The sequence below is a fragment of the Dasypus novemcinctus genome, chromosome 13 (assembly GCF_030445035.2).
Source record: "Dasypus novemcinctus isolate mDasNov1 chromosome 13, mDasNov1.1.hap2, whole genome shotgun sequence".
NCBI lineage: Eukaryota > Metazoa > Chordata > Mammalia > Cingulata > Dasypodidae > Dasypus > Dasypus novemcinctus.
Window position 1 is genome coordinate 52,344,339 of NC_080685.1, and position 15,194 is coordinate 52,359,532.

General features: G+C 37.3%; 1 protein-coding gene across 2 annotated transcripts in view; it reads left to right on the forward strand.

Moving 5' to 3' along the window:
• Positions 1 to 15,194, forward strand: part of KLHL20 (kelch like family member 20) — a 112,834-nt gene that overhangs the window by 89,554 nt on the left and 8,086 nt on the right. The window contains exons 7-11 of one of the 2 annotated variants that reach the window (XM_004484774.4): positions 4,334 to 4,517; positions 6,201 to 6,344; positions 9,996 to 10,129; positions 10,962 to 11,170; positions 13,761 to 13,867. In XM_004484774.4, coding sequence (XP_004484831.1) covers positions 4,334 to 4,517; positions 6,201 to 6,344; positions 9,996 to 10,129; positions 10,962 to 11,170; positions 13,761 to 13,867 — 778 coding nt within the window. The remainder of the gene's footprint in view (positions 1 to 4,333; positions 4,518 to 6,200; positions 6,345 to 9,995; positions 10,130 to 10,961; positions 11,171 to 13,760; positions 13,868 to 15,194) is intronic. The other variant, XM_012522059.4, reaches the window with a different exon arrangement.

The following is a 15,194-nucleotide window of genomic DNA, read 5'->3' on the forward strand; positions in this document are numbered from 1 at the left end:
AAACTTTAACTGTACTTAGAAATGGACTTTAGCCAACCAAAGTTATTCATCAGTAGCTGAAGTCAGTGCCCAACTATCACTTCCTCCCCCATTTTTGGTAAATAGAGCTTCCAACTCCAGCCAAGGAGTAGTTCCTAAGGCATCTTACCCTACCTGTGGGGTATGGACACTGGGCTCCATGGCATGGAATGCTGTACTCACAAGTCTTCACTGCAGATGGGCAGTCTCCTCCTTCCGTTCTTCCAAAGATTTTGCAGGATGCTCTTCTGGTCTACTGGAGCCCCCAGACAAGTGAGTTAAATATTGCTGGCTGATTACTAACTGCACTGTAAGACGAGCTGTCTCTTGGTGCTCCTTACTATGCTGTAATCTTGTCCTTCCTTCAAGATAACATTTTAAATGACACTTTCTGTTTTTCTGGTTATAGGAGTTAATACACACACAGTATAAAAACTTCTTTTTTGAAGATTTATTTTATTTATTTATTCCCCACCAGCACCACCACGTTATTTGTGCTTGCTCTCTGCCTTCTCTGTCCTTTCATTGTGTGCTCTCTCTGTCTGCCCGTCTTCTCTTTAGGAGGCACTGGGAACTGAACCTGGGACCTCCAATGTGGGAGAGAGGTGCTCAATCCTTGAGCCACTTCTGCTCCCTGCTTTAATGTGTCTCATTGTCTTTCCTCTTTGTGTCTCCTTGTTGCATCATCTTGTTGCATCAGCTTACTGTGCCTGCCTGTTGCACCAGCTCACTGTCATGCTCATATTCTCTAGGAGGCACTGGGAATCGAACCAGGACCTCCCATGTGGTAGGTAGGAGCTCAAACACACGCTCCACATCCACTTCCCTAGAAATTTTGATTAACATGAAAAAATATAAAGAAAATTTGTCATCTTCACCTTATCTTATACTATTAAGATTTCCATTTTCATTTTAGCAACTATTATGTGATCTCTTTACAACTGGTGTTGGATTTCTCTGCTTTCTCTAACTTTCTATATCATCTAGAATCTGAATTCCATTCTTGAGTAATACTGTTCACTGGACATAATTTTAGATCTTGACCTATTTGTCTGTACTTAAATCTTAGTCCTTAGCTTACTTTTGTTTTATTGCAGTTTTGTTTTTATTATTTTTGGTATGCTGAGTGTATGCTCTTTCTCCTTGAATCTCTCCTTTCCATGTCCTTTTTATTCCAGGCTGACAGTGGTTTTGTTTACACAGCTCTTTCAAAAGCCTTGTTGGTTTAGCATGCAGGAAGCAGGGGTCCAAGCCATCAGACAGTAAGACTTTCCATAAGTCTTTCCTAGGTAACGGCATCTTCAATCTTGATTTACCAGTTCCAAGTTTAGTTTAAGTCTTCCAATGGGGCACTTTCATCTGGAATATTGATTTCCAGAAGTTTGGAATTTCCAGAATCAGTTCCTGTTTTCTTTGTGCCTGACAGTTCAGTCCTCAGTATATCTCTCTTGTCTGCCATTTTGCTATAAGCTGCAAGCAGAAGCCAAGCTGCATTCTCCAGGTTTACTTTGGAAATTTCTTCAGCTAAATGCCCAGGCTCACCATTTTCAAATTCTGCCTTCCATAAAACACAAGGAGTTAATTTTGCTAAGTAGTCTGCAATTTTAAAACATGGATTGCCTTTCCTTCAGTTTCCAATAATAATTTCATCATTTACTTCTAAGGCATCATAAAAAGTCTCTTTGGCATCCATATTGCTATCAACAGTCTCTTCAAAGCACTGTAGGTCTTTTGTTCCAAGCATCTCACAATTCCTCAAAAAAATACCCCTTATCCATTTATAAAACCATTCCAGCATTTTGGTAATTGTGCAAGCACTACCCCAATCTCAGTACTAAATTCTGTATTAGCCAAAGTAGTGCTGATGCAAAATACCAGAAATTGGTAGGTTTTTATAAAGGGTATTTATTTGGGGTAGGAGCTTACAGATCCCAGGCCATAAAGCATAAGTCACTTCCCTCACCAAAGTCTGTTTGGAGCAAGATGGCTGCTGACATCTGCGAGGGTTCAGGCTTCCTAGGTTTCTCTCTTCCAGGATCTTGCTTCTCTCTGGGTTCAGGGTTCCTTTCTCCCTGGAGCTTGCTTCTGTTTCCTCTGTGTGCTTACTTCCTGGGGCTCCAGCTTAAGACTTCAGCATCAAACTCCAACATCAAAACTCCAACATCAAAAACCCTCAACTCTGTTCTTGGCCATGGGGACTCAATGCCCTAATCATAACTCAGTCTTGCCCAGGTACAGATCAGATTACAAGCATAATCCAATATAATCCAATATTTCTTTTTGGAATTCATCAATAATTTTAAACTGCTACACTGAGTCACTATTCTCAGGTAACCTTTGGTAAATTGAATTTCCCCTTTTTTTTCAATCTGTGGAAATAAAATAAAAATTACAAGCCTAAGGTCAAATCTATGATCATAGTAGTTTTGACTTAGGAGCATTTTACACCTTTTGATATCTTTGTTTTTAGCTTTTCCTCCTGTTTTCAGCTAGCCACCTTTGATGCTTATCAATAATTATATGTTTCTGTTTTAATGGTCACAGCTTAATGACCTTATTCCAGATTCTTTCTGAAAGTTGCCTTCTTTAGAATAACACTTTTTGACCAAATCTAAATTTGAAGTTATTCTTTTTAAAGTTAACATATCACACACATAAACATGTGTTTCCCTTTTTCTGCAGATTTTTTTCCTTAGATATGTTATTTAACTTAAATTGATAGCTGCCAGGGCAGGGATTATTCACATACTTAATTTTTCAAAGTACAGTTTACTCAGCCAGTAATAATGAATTGACTAGTCCCAGTTATGCCATCACTTGCTGCCTTGGAAATCATAATGCCTATAAAATCACCATGAGACAGTAAAATTGAGCAACCCTTTCCTTTTCATACAGATTTAAGCCAGTGGAAAGAAATTTGGTTTCCTAGAAGCCTATTTTTTTTGTCTTTGGTATCAAAGAACACAATATATAAAGTGATATTAATTTGATTTGAAGTCATGTAATCCAATAAAAAATAAAAATTTTATAATGACTTCCATTATAAAATTGTGCCTGAGCTATAACGATTAATCAGTGAGATTTGTCTCAAATGCTTATAACCCTCACATTTGCAGGAAGGTTCATTTTAGAATGTAGGATGCTTTCCCTGATGTTGAAACTCCTTGCATATCTCCTAGGAAAGAATTAGAATTTAAGCTAGTTAATTTATACAGAATTTACTATGAGTTAGTATTAGATGGATATCCTTATTTAAAATGAAACCATAATAAAATAAAATTTATATATCACATTGAAATTTGAAATAAAGTTCCCTAACTAATCCCTCTAGAGGAAGTTTATAAACATTATTCCCATTTTAGTCTGGTTCAGAACATTACATGAAACACCCTTTAGAAACTGCCAGTTTTCAAATGTTTTGATGTTAAGGTGTCCTTTGACTTCATTTTTTATGTTCCAGAATCTGTTTTTATTTTGGATTGAAATAGGGATGATTTAATAATTTAAAGGTATCTTCCATAACCACATACTTATTTTTTCAGGTAGCACTCAGAGAAGCTTATGGAATTCAGTTTAAAACTTTTGTTCTGAGTATTACTCATATATAAAAAATGTAATTTCTTCAAAATGTTTTCTGATCTTAAATGTCATGTTGAATAATTTAGGATTCAGTACAGACTGCAATTTAAACAGCAATTAAAATATTTTGTAATAAAAGTCATGAGAATTTTTGTACTATTTTTAGTCCAAAAGGACCCTATTAAGAGATTATGAGTAGATAAGCCAAAATCCATCTTCTGTAATAGAATAAAAAAAAAAAACAGGCTTCTGAATTTTAGTCCTTCTTTTGACTTTTGATAACACATTACATTATGTATCATCTTATACTTTAGAAAGCAGTTTCCCATATATATTTCACTTTTTTAAATTTGATGCCTCAGTTTACAAGTGAGAAAACTGGTTCAAGAAGAGTGTACAGGATTTCCCCAAGGTCACCTAGCTAATAAAGACAACACTTCATCCCAGTTTTCTAACTGAATTCAGTGTTCTATATATTATGTGCTATATTACCTTCCAATAGTATTTGAGTTAGTATCTTTGCCTTCCTCTATGATATGGACATGATAAGAGCGTACTTAGAAAAATAACTAAATATTATAACAATCCCAGTGGAATAGTTAAAATCAAACTTGTATTTTGACCTGCTAGTTCTAGGGATATTTGTTGAGCACAATTTAACGGTTAACAATAAGTGACACATTCTATGCATTAGGACAGGTATTCTCCTGACCATTTATTTCTGTTACTTCCCCAGTTGGTGGTTGGTGTAGTGGGGATGCTATTTCCAGCGTTGAACGATATGATCCTCAAACCAATGAATGGCGAATGGTAGCTTCAATGAGCAAAAGGCGATGTGGAGTTGGTGTCAGTGTTCTTGATGACCTTTTATATGCAGTAGGAGGCCATGATGGATCCTCTTATCTCAATAGTGTTGAAAGGTGAGTAAAGCCAACTTGCAATTTTTTCTCTACTATACAGTTTTCATTTGAGACATTAATTAGGAGACCCATGTGATTGTTGCTTCTATAGTATTGCATCCACAGCATTAGTTGGCAGGCTAGACCCATTAGCATGATATACAAGTTCTTTATGATCTAATTTCTGCCTATTTTTCTAGTCTTTCTCCCATGGCACACTACCATTCCCTAAATATGCAGCTGCAGACTCACCAAACTACTTGCCATGCTTTGGACACATCATTGTCTTTCGTGCCCCTTTCCCTACATGAATGCAGGCTGTTCTTTCTTTCCTGGAATGTCTCTGCCTCTTGATTACCTGTTGTATCCTTACTTATCCGTCAGGACTCAAATGTTATATCTTACATAAAGCCTCTTCTGACACCCTACTGATAATTAGTTACTCGTTCCTCTGTTCTTTCCTTAGCATTTTGAACTTACCTGTACATATCATATTGTGCTATAATTGTTTGTTGAAACATCTTTTTCCATAACATCTGTCACAGTACCTTGCACACTGGAAATCTCTAGTAAGTGTTTTTTAAATAACTTCTTGCTCTCACAGACCCCTCTTCATTCAGCTATGTGGCTCTGATTTAGTGTTAATATTTCTGAAACACATTATGAAACCCTGCAGCATGTCAACATCTAGAGGTGTATAGATTGTATAATTAAAAAAACAGAGGGATCAGCTCCATAGAAGAAAAAACAAAGAAACAAAGCAAGCACGTTTAAAAACAAATGGTGGGTTAAAGAAAAATTAGAGGGGAAATGACTATTTACAACTTAATAACAAACCCACATATCTCAAGATAAATGGGGTTCAGCCAAGATGGTATTCAGAGACAAATTTATATGTACTTTAATTGATATGGATTCATTTGAAAAATAAGGAAGGTTGAAAATAAATGGATCATGTTTTTTGAGTTAAAAAGTTATAAAAGGAGCAACCAAAATCCAGGAAAGTAGGAAGAAAAAAATAAAAATAAAAACATTAACAAAATTGAAAACAAATGAAAATTGATATAACCATAAAAAAAGCAATTTGATAATATATTTTTATATCCATTTATACAAGGAGAAATATACAAGGGTCAGTATTTTTTATAACAAAATGTCAGAAACAATCTAAGGATACATCAATAGGGAAATGATTAAATAATATATGGCACACACAATTTAATGAAATATATGTTAGGTCAAAGAAATAGTCTAGAGGTATGTTTATTAGCATGAATAGATTTTAAAAATATGTTGAGGGGGAAAATACTTTGGAACAATGCCTATTGTTATATTTATGTAAAGAAAACTTAATATATATGTGAGGACATATATACATATTTTAAGTTATTTTACAAAAAAGTCTTGAAGGATATACACCAAATCAAAATGGAAGAAACCAGAATTGAGGTGGAATTCAAGGGGACTTTAGCTTTATCTATAACATTCTGAAATGTTTAAAGAAAATATATTCATATATATTGTTTAGATAAAAATGAAATTCAAAGCTTAAAAACATTACATTACACTTTCATATACTTCATTATTATTAATCATTTCATATTTAGAGGAAAGAATATCATATAAATCCTTATTTTGAATATGTAAACATTGCCACACTTTCTTTATGTAATCTAAACTGTGCTCTTGGTATTTCCTTTGCAGGTATGACCCCAAAACAAACCAATGGAGCAGTGATGTGGCCCCTACAAGCACCTGCAGGACAAGTGTTGGTGTGGCAGTGCTTGGAGGCTTTCTTTATGCTGTAGGTGGCCAGGATGGTGTGTCTTGCCTCAATATTGTCGAGAGGTGATTTTTTTAAAGTCATTTTCAATTTTTTTTAAGGATTTAAAATATCTTTAAAAGAAACAATTACAACTAAATTTAGTTAGAACACTAGGGGATCCATTATTCAGTAGATTTCCTGTAGGCTTTAAGGAGAACATTTTCAGTGGTATTAAGGTCTAGAAAGATAAAAGATATAACCTGTTTTTTTTAAACATGTGTCACACTGTTTACTCCTAAAACTGAAATGTTGGAAATATATTTTAAATCACATTCTTTATATACTATCAAGCATACCACTTCTGAAATCTGTTCTGTTTTTTTTTTCCCAGTCAACCTGGAATGTACTTAATGCATGACTTTACCAAGACGTTCTCTAGATAAATTATTAAGTAATAATACTTTGTCTAGCACATCTTCTAAAGAGTCCAAATTAATGGTTCATGGATTCTCACTAATTTTTTTTTTTAAGATTTATTTTTCATTTATTTCTCTCCCCTTCCTCTCCCCCCAGTTGTCAGTTCTCTGTGTCCATTTGCTGTATGTTCTTCTGTGACCACTTCTATCCTTATCATTGACATCGGGAATCTGTGTTTCTTTTTGTTGCATCATCTTGTTGTGTCAACTCTCCATGTGTGCATTCTTGGGCAGGCTGCACTTTCTTTCGCACTGGGCAGCTCTCCTTATGGGGCACACTCCTTGCGCGTGGGGCTCCCCTACGCAGGGGACACCCCTGCATGGCACAGCATTCCTTGCACGCATCAGCACTGCACGTGGGCCAGCTCATCACATGGGTCAGGAGGCCCTGGGTTTGAACCCTGGGCCTCCCATGTGGTAGGTGGATGTTCTATCAGTTGAGCCAAATCCACTTCCCTAAATAAGTTAGTTTTGATGGAACAAATTATGTTCTTAATTTCTCGCCCTGTCAGCTTTTATCATTCTCTCCTAGAGATTAAATTTTGGAATATTGTGTGCTGTGAGTATTGATAAGACATACCATAGTTTATTCTCACTTGCAAAGAATTACTTTATAACTCTTCAGAATTGTTTAATAGTATTTACTACTTTGGTTACCATGTTTAAATTGAGAGATTAACTCTGTCTTAAATAGAGGTAAAGTTGAAGGTAACCATTAAAAACTGTGCCAGGTGCAGGCCCCCATGCAGCACAGAGAGGTGCAGGCCCCCATGCAGCAAAGCAACACACCAAAAAAGACAACCCAACCAGATTTTTAAAAAAAAGAAAAAAGCTGTGCCAGTTCCAGTTTATCTCTCAGTCAAGTCACCTGTTTTTCCACCTTCAAAACTCCATGCATACTGCTGTGGAAAGCAGTATGTCAGTTCCTCAGAAAGTTAAGTATAGAATTATCATACGACCCGGTGATCCCAATAGGGTATATACCCCCAAAAAAGTTGAAAACAGGGATTTGGATAGATATTTGTACACCAATGTTCATAGCAGCATTATGCACAGTAAGTCAAAAAGATAGAGGCAACCCAGATGTCCATCAACAGATGAATAGATAAACAAAATGTGATGTATACCTACAATGGAATATTATTCAGCCATAAAAATTAATGAAATTCTGACACATGCTACAACATGAACCTTGAAGACATGTTGAGTGAAATAAGCCAGACACAAAAGGACAAATATTGTATTATATCATTTATGTGAAATAACTAGAATATGCAAATTCATAGAGACTAAAAGTAGATTAGTTACAGGGTTGGGAGGAACAGGGTTTGGGGAGTTAATTTCTCCAAATTCCCACATAAAAATAGAGAGTAGTAGAGAGCAACACTAAAATAAATAACAAAATCGAAAACCTCTGGGTAACATATATGACAAAAGTAGAGGAAAAGGTATTCCCACAAACCCCAAAACATAAATGGGCAAAGACAAATTATCAGTAGCTGAAAGACCCACGCGATATCAGTATCTGTGCAAGACAAAACAGAGAAGCAATCAGATACCTGACAGATTTAAGAACAGAAGAACTAGTAAGATATAGTAGGTAATACAGCCATCATTCTAACTACAACTAAGAAAAATGATAAATTACAAATATATTTTTAAAGACATCAGAGATATGTGAAAGTAAAGAGAGCTAGATAAACAAAATTCCAGTGAGGAAAGAGCCCATTTTATGTGAGTCACCTGTGACTAAGACCTCCATAAAGAAATATATGCTGAGCTCTTTTGGGTGGATTGCATTTTCCAAAGATGACAAAAACATATCTCCTATCCGACATGCTCTTCATAGAGTATAAAGATCTTTTGACATTGTTCTTACTGAAAGGTGGGGTCCATTTTCTCTCCCTTGAATCTGGGCTGACTTATGACCATGGCAAAGTAGCACTATATGCCTGCTGATGGTGATATACTTTAACTTGGATCTCTTGGGGCACTCACTTTTTTTTTTTTTAAGATTTTTTTTTTCATTTATTTCTCTCCCCTTCCACCTGCCCCCCACTGTCTGCTCTCTGTGTCCATTCACTGTGTGTCCTTCTTTGTCTGCTTGCATTGTTGTCAGCAGCACCTGGAATCTATGTCTTTTTGTTGCGTCATCTTGCTGTTTCAGCTCTCCGTGTATGCAGCGCCATTCCTGGGCAGGCTGCACTTTTTTTGCAATGGCAGCTCTCCTTGAGGGGCGCACTTCTTGCACGTGGGGCTCCCCTACATGGGGGACACCCTTGCGTGGTGCGGCACTCCTTGCACGCATCAGGATTGTGTGCAGGCCAGCTCACCACATGGGTCAGGAGGCCCCGGGTTTGAACCCTGGACCTCCTATGTAGTAGGCAGACACTCTTATCAGTTCAGCCAAATCTACTTCCAGGGGCACTTACTTTTGAAGCCTTGAACTGTCATGCATATCATGCTGTGAGAAAGCCCATACTAGCCAACATGGAGAGGCAACACTGAGTGGCCCTGAAGTAGACTACATGAAGCAAGAGATGTTCAATCAGCCCCCAGCAGCTTCAGCCTCCTGTTGTTCCATCATTTGACTACAACTACATGAGAGACTAGAGCCAGAACCATCCCGTGAAACCTTTCCTGAATTGCTGACCCACAGAAACATGAGAGTTAATAAAATAATTATCATTTTAAATCACTGAGTTTGTGGTTGATTTGGTATGCAGTAGTAGATAATTGGAGCACTGGCACTGTTAACCTCAGGAGCTCAGAGGAGGTGCCCCACAGAGCTATGACTCAGATTTCCGTGAGGCTAGTTTGAGGAATGCTAAAAAAAAAAAAAAATAGAAAGACTAGAAACTAGAATCAGCTGGTACAATCAGGATGAAGGGCAATTGCTGAGAACACTGATAGGGAGAGCAATCAAACAGAAAGGAGCAAGTCCCTCTTTCCTCACTAGATTTCCAATGACTACTCTTTCCTTTTGGCAGAATCTCACAGAGAGCCAGCTAGCAAAGGAGAAATGCTATTCACAGAGTTCTAACCCCAGCATCATAAGTTAGAGTATAAAAAAGAGCTTAATAACTGGCACGGGCACAAATTTTTTAAACTTTTTTCCTTAATAACTAATATGTTAGATTCTTACTGTGCATTTTACCACAGCAAGTCTATGCATTCAGTAACTTCAGTGTAATTTCAGACCTTATAAAAAAGACTTAATAAGAACATGTTTGTAGAGTTTGGTGTCTCTCACTGTAGGTATGATCCAAAGGAGAACAAGTGGACTCGAGTGGCATCTATGAGTACCAGAAGACTAGGTGTGGCAGTGGCTGTGTTAGGAGGTTTTTTATATGCTGTAGGTGGCTCTGATGGGACATCTCCACTCAACACAGGTTAGTCCATTCCAAATCAGTCTGGCAGCACAATTCCCTTACAAGAGTCCCCCTGCAAACAGTATAAAAGGTCCAGGTTATCCTGTAATTTATCAGGAAAATTTTCATTCTTGGAGAGTGCAACTTTCAGCTCTTCCTCAACTCTTTCTGTAGCCATTGTCTTCTAGTACATGTATAAATATTTCTTTCTCCCTCCACTTTACAAGATGCTGGAAATTTATAATGAATAGAAGAACTATTTTCTGATTATGATCATTTCCCTTCCTCCACCATCAATACCCCCTCTCCTAAAACAAACAAAAAAACCCTCTTTATAGCTAGAAACTGGTTTATTCATTAGTCCTTTCTATTTAGAAAATGGGTATTTTTGCATTAGGAATTGTCATTGTGCCTCTAACATGAGATTCATTGTCACATCTTGTCTTCTCTTCAATGGCTTAGAATGAAGTAGGCTATGGACAAGCAAGTACAAGAATACAGAAGTTGTCTGTTAATAAATTTAGTACTGAAAGGGGCTTGATGATCATACAGTTCAGTCCCTTCATTTAAAGATGAGAGGTGCTGAGGGTCACCTAGCTAATTAGTGATATAGCCAGAACTAGAATGTAAATGTCTTAACTCCAACACATCCTTTCTTCTGTGCCATACCTAAAAGAAGTCAGTTCCTTAGGGAGTGTAGGCAGTGTTGTTCAAAATTACATAAGTCCTCAGAAGCGAAAGTCAGATATTTATTGAAAATATGTGTTATCATAAAGTTTTGGTGGCTATGAGGAGAACTAGAGGTGGGGGAAATGTTTGGATGGTCATTTACTGGTTTTTCTTTTCCCTGCAGTGGAGCGCTACAATCCTCAGGAAAACAGATGGCACACCATAGCCCCGATGGGGACCCGGAGGAAACACCTAGGCTGTGCAGTGTATCAGGACATGATCTATGCTGTAGGAGGTAGAGATGACACCACAGAGCTTAGCAGTGCTGAGAGATATAACCCCAGAACCAACCAATGGTCTCCGGTGGTGGCTATGACGTCCCGCCGTAGTGGAGTAAGTGCCTCCTACTTGCCCAGCTACTGAGGTTGAGAGCTTTGAAAAATAGGCACCAAGAGATGACTTTGTAGAAAGAGAGCTCTGATCTGAACAATTTAATACACTGGATGGTGAGGAGGTGAACTGCTAATGCTTAGGTATTTTATTGTACTGTTGTCTTACCTGGTGCTAGTGGGATGCTTTTAGGCAAATCAGTTCCTGCTAATTTTGTACTGGAAAATTTTTAATTTCTTTTTATTACTCTTATCCCAAATAGTTAAATATCTTATATCCATTTATATCTTTAATTAAGATAGAGAATTAATTTTATGATATATCATGTATCAGTTGCTTCTCTGAAAGGCATCTTCCTGTTTTGTCTACTTCCTTATCTAAATTCATCTATATTTATTAAAGCTAGGAATTTCTACCTAATGTTTCTAGCTAGTATTACAAGTAGTTAGCATACCATGACAAATGTCGAGTCAAAATATATCTGGCCCTGTCACAAAGACGCTGGTTTTATTCTATTCCATCTGTAGTATAGGCCAGATCAGGCTGACATAAGTCATGTTCTAAACCATGAGTGACCTATGATTTCAAGACTTCCAGGGATAGGGTATAGGATTCAGCCATCCTGGAACATTTAATTCAGAGTGAAAATGTAAACCATAAACCACTAGTCTTATCAGGAGTCCATCAATATGACACATCCACAAACAGTAAGTAAAGGCTCTCTAATCTGAGAATAGATATCTAAGAGAGAGAATTCTGGTTTGCATAAACCAGGGCACACTGCTAGAGGCTTCAGTGAGTTAAGGCATTCACACATCTATGGTTCTTTATTGCTGGTAACTAACAGCTTCTTTGTCACATTCATGGTGTTTTCACTGTTAAGTCCTGTTGATTATATTTTCACTTATTTAACAAACATTAAGTACCCAGTTGTACTGGGAAAGGGAAAATGAAGTATGACATGTCCCTCTCCTCCAGAAGCTCTCAGTTTAGTGAAGGAAACTGAAATGTTTACAACAAACTAATAAATAAACCCCATTAGTAGTGGCATGTGTATTATAGTACATGGGAGACTGCTTTGGGGAAAGTAAGAATTGATGAAGGCAGTGAAGAAATTTACCAGAGAAAGTCACATGTAAGCTAGCTATGAAGAATATGAGGAATAGAGTGTTCTAAAAGAGGGAAAGAAAACTCCAGCAAGGGAACAAGTAAAATGTATGGAAGAAGTGAGGGAAGCAGATATGGCTCAAGCAGTTGGGTGCCCACCTACCACAAGGGACGTCCTAGATTCGGTTACCAGTGCCTCCTAAAGAAGGCGAGCTGACACAACAGGCTGGTGTGGCAAGCTGATGCAACAAGATAATGCAACAAGATGACACAATGAGGAAATACAATGAGAGACACAAGAAGGGAGAGGAAGTGGCTCAAGCAATTGAGCACCTCCCTTCTACATGGGAGGTCCCGGATTCAGTTTGAGGTGCCTCCTAAAAGGAAGACAAGCAGACACAGAAAGCAGACAGCGAGTACAAACAACGGGGAGGGGGAAGGGAAGAAACATATATAAAATAAATCTTCAAAAATATATATATATGCTACTTATCTCAGAAGAGAGTTTTACATCCTGAAGCTAATCAGGGAGAAGTCTTATTCCAAGGAATGATTTCAGGGTAAATTTTAAAAGTGAATAAAACTATGGTCAGCTTTACTTGTGATTAAAATTAATAAAGTTTAACACTTTAGATATTTCTCAGCTTTCATGTTTGCCTTTCAAGGGTTTAAGATTCATTAATTTTGCTATGTCTACAATTTTACATTTACAACATGAATCGAAAAGCTTCTTCATCCCTATCTGGACATACCTACAATTCAAGTCTTCTGGATCATATGACCAAAACCAAGACAGCACAACAGTTATTTTGAAACCTAAATCATAAGAAGAAATTAGTGTCTTAAAAGCTGAACTTGAAATCTGTGAAATGATAATGATACCATAAACTTATAAGAAAACTAGCTCTGTTGATTTCACTGACTAGAAATATTTTAAATGGTGCCATTTTTAATGAAATACGCTCTCTGGAAAGTAAAGGGAGAGTATTAGGCTTTTAAATATTAGAGAAGATTTCTTATCGGGTTCAGTTCCAGGTGCCTCCTAAAAAGAAGACGAGCAGATACAGCACACAAACAGTGAGGGGTGGTGGGGAGAAATAAAATCAATCTTTTTTAAAAGTAAGGAAAAGTGAAAAATGCATGGTATTTTCCAGGGACTGGAAATTAATCCAGTATTACTATACTATTACTAGAAAAGTGGGCTAGGATGGATTTCTGGAGGGCCTGAATAACATAATAAGGACTTTAAGCCTTATCTTTGGGCTGTAGGGAGGCTTAGCAAATTTGTAAGGAGGAAGGTGACCACATTGTTAGATCTGTATTGTAAAAAGATAATTTTAGTGGCAGTGTAGAGAGTTATGTTCAAGTAAGCTAGTGTAAAGCCATGAAGAATTATCTTTTATTAAAGCAGTTATCTAGAAAACAGTCTAACTTTTCCTAGTAATTGTTTAGTTTCTTTAGTGTCCACTGTGTTTTGGTCCTGTAGGTTGGCCTGGCAGTCGTGAATGGACAGCTTATGGCAGTAGGAGGTTTTGATGGCACTACATACTTGAAGACCATTGAAGTTTTTGATCCTGATGCCAATACATGGAGGTAATTTTTAAGCTGTGTTGCAGACCATGTCATTGCTGACTTGAAAAACATGGGCTTGAGATAGCCCATGACCATCAAAATAAGAAAGTTCAGTATACTGAAGTACCTCTTGGAGAGATACTTTGAAGTACTTTGAAGAAGGCTTATTTCCCATATTTGATGCTTCAGTTTGACTTGATGGCTATATCTTCCAAAATTATTATTCTTGGTAACTGTCCAGTTATATAAATAGGGCTAGAAGAAAACATTATAAAATCTCTTCTCTAAGACCCCTCATTTTCAGCTGAGGAAATTAAGGCACCAAATTGCCTAAACGACTTCATGATAGTTAGAATTGGAACCTACTTTGCTCCCAATCTGTCAGTGAAGTTTTTTGCTTTTCTTGTGGGCAGCTTTATTCCCAGGAAAAAGAAATTATAGTTACTTTTTTCCTTTTTTTTTTTTTTTTCTTTTTTTTTCTTTTTTTTTTTTAGGTACCGGGGGCCAGAGATTGAACCCGGGACCTTGTATGTGGGAAGTCAGTGCTCATGCACTGATCCACATTGGCTTCCCTGAGTTGGCCTTTTTTGTTTGTTTTGCTTGCTGTTTGTTTGTTTGTTTGTTTTTCAGGAGGCACCAGGAACCAAACTCAGGACCTCCCATATGGGAGGTGGGCACTCAACCACTTGAGCCACATCCACTCCTTGTAGTTTTGTTTTTTTTAAACCACCCCCCATGGCTTTTTGCATGCTGTCTGCTCTCTGTGTCCATTGGGTGTGCATTATTCTGTGTCTACATTTATTTATTTTATTTCCCCTCCCCCCTCGCAGCTTGCTTGCTCTCTGCTCTGTGTGTCCATTCACTGCGCACTCTTCTGTGTTTTTGCTTGTCTCCCTTTTTTGTCACATCACCTTGTTGAGTCTGCTCTCCGCAGCACTTGCAGGCCGGCAGCTCTCCACAGCATGCAGGCAAGCCTGCCTTCACAAGGAGGCCCCAGGACGCAAAGCCAGGGCCTCTCATAAGGTAGACGGAAGCCCAACTGATTGAGCCACAGCCGCTTCCCCTTATAGTTCCTTTTAAAAAAAATAACACTTTATTTCATTTTAAAACCTATTTTTTCCTTGAGCTTTTCAAATAACTTAAATGTATTATTCTGTTTTAAAATTTTAACAGTCACTTTTAGGGTGGGGGAGAGTCTATGTCTTATTTAAGAGAATTTAGCTATGTTAAACTACATATATAGGTTTAATTTTTACTTCACTTTTAAATCTTTAATTGTCTAAAAAGTCCTAATTAATTAGCAGTTCTTATAAATTCATGTATATCTGGTGACTCCTGCATTTATCTT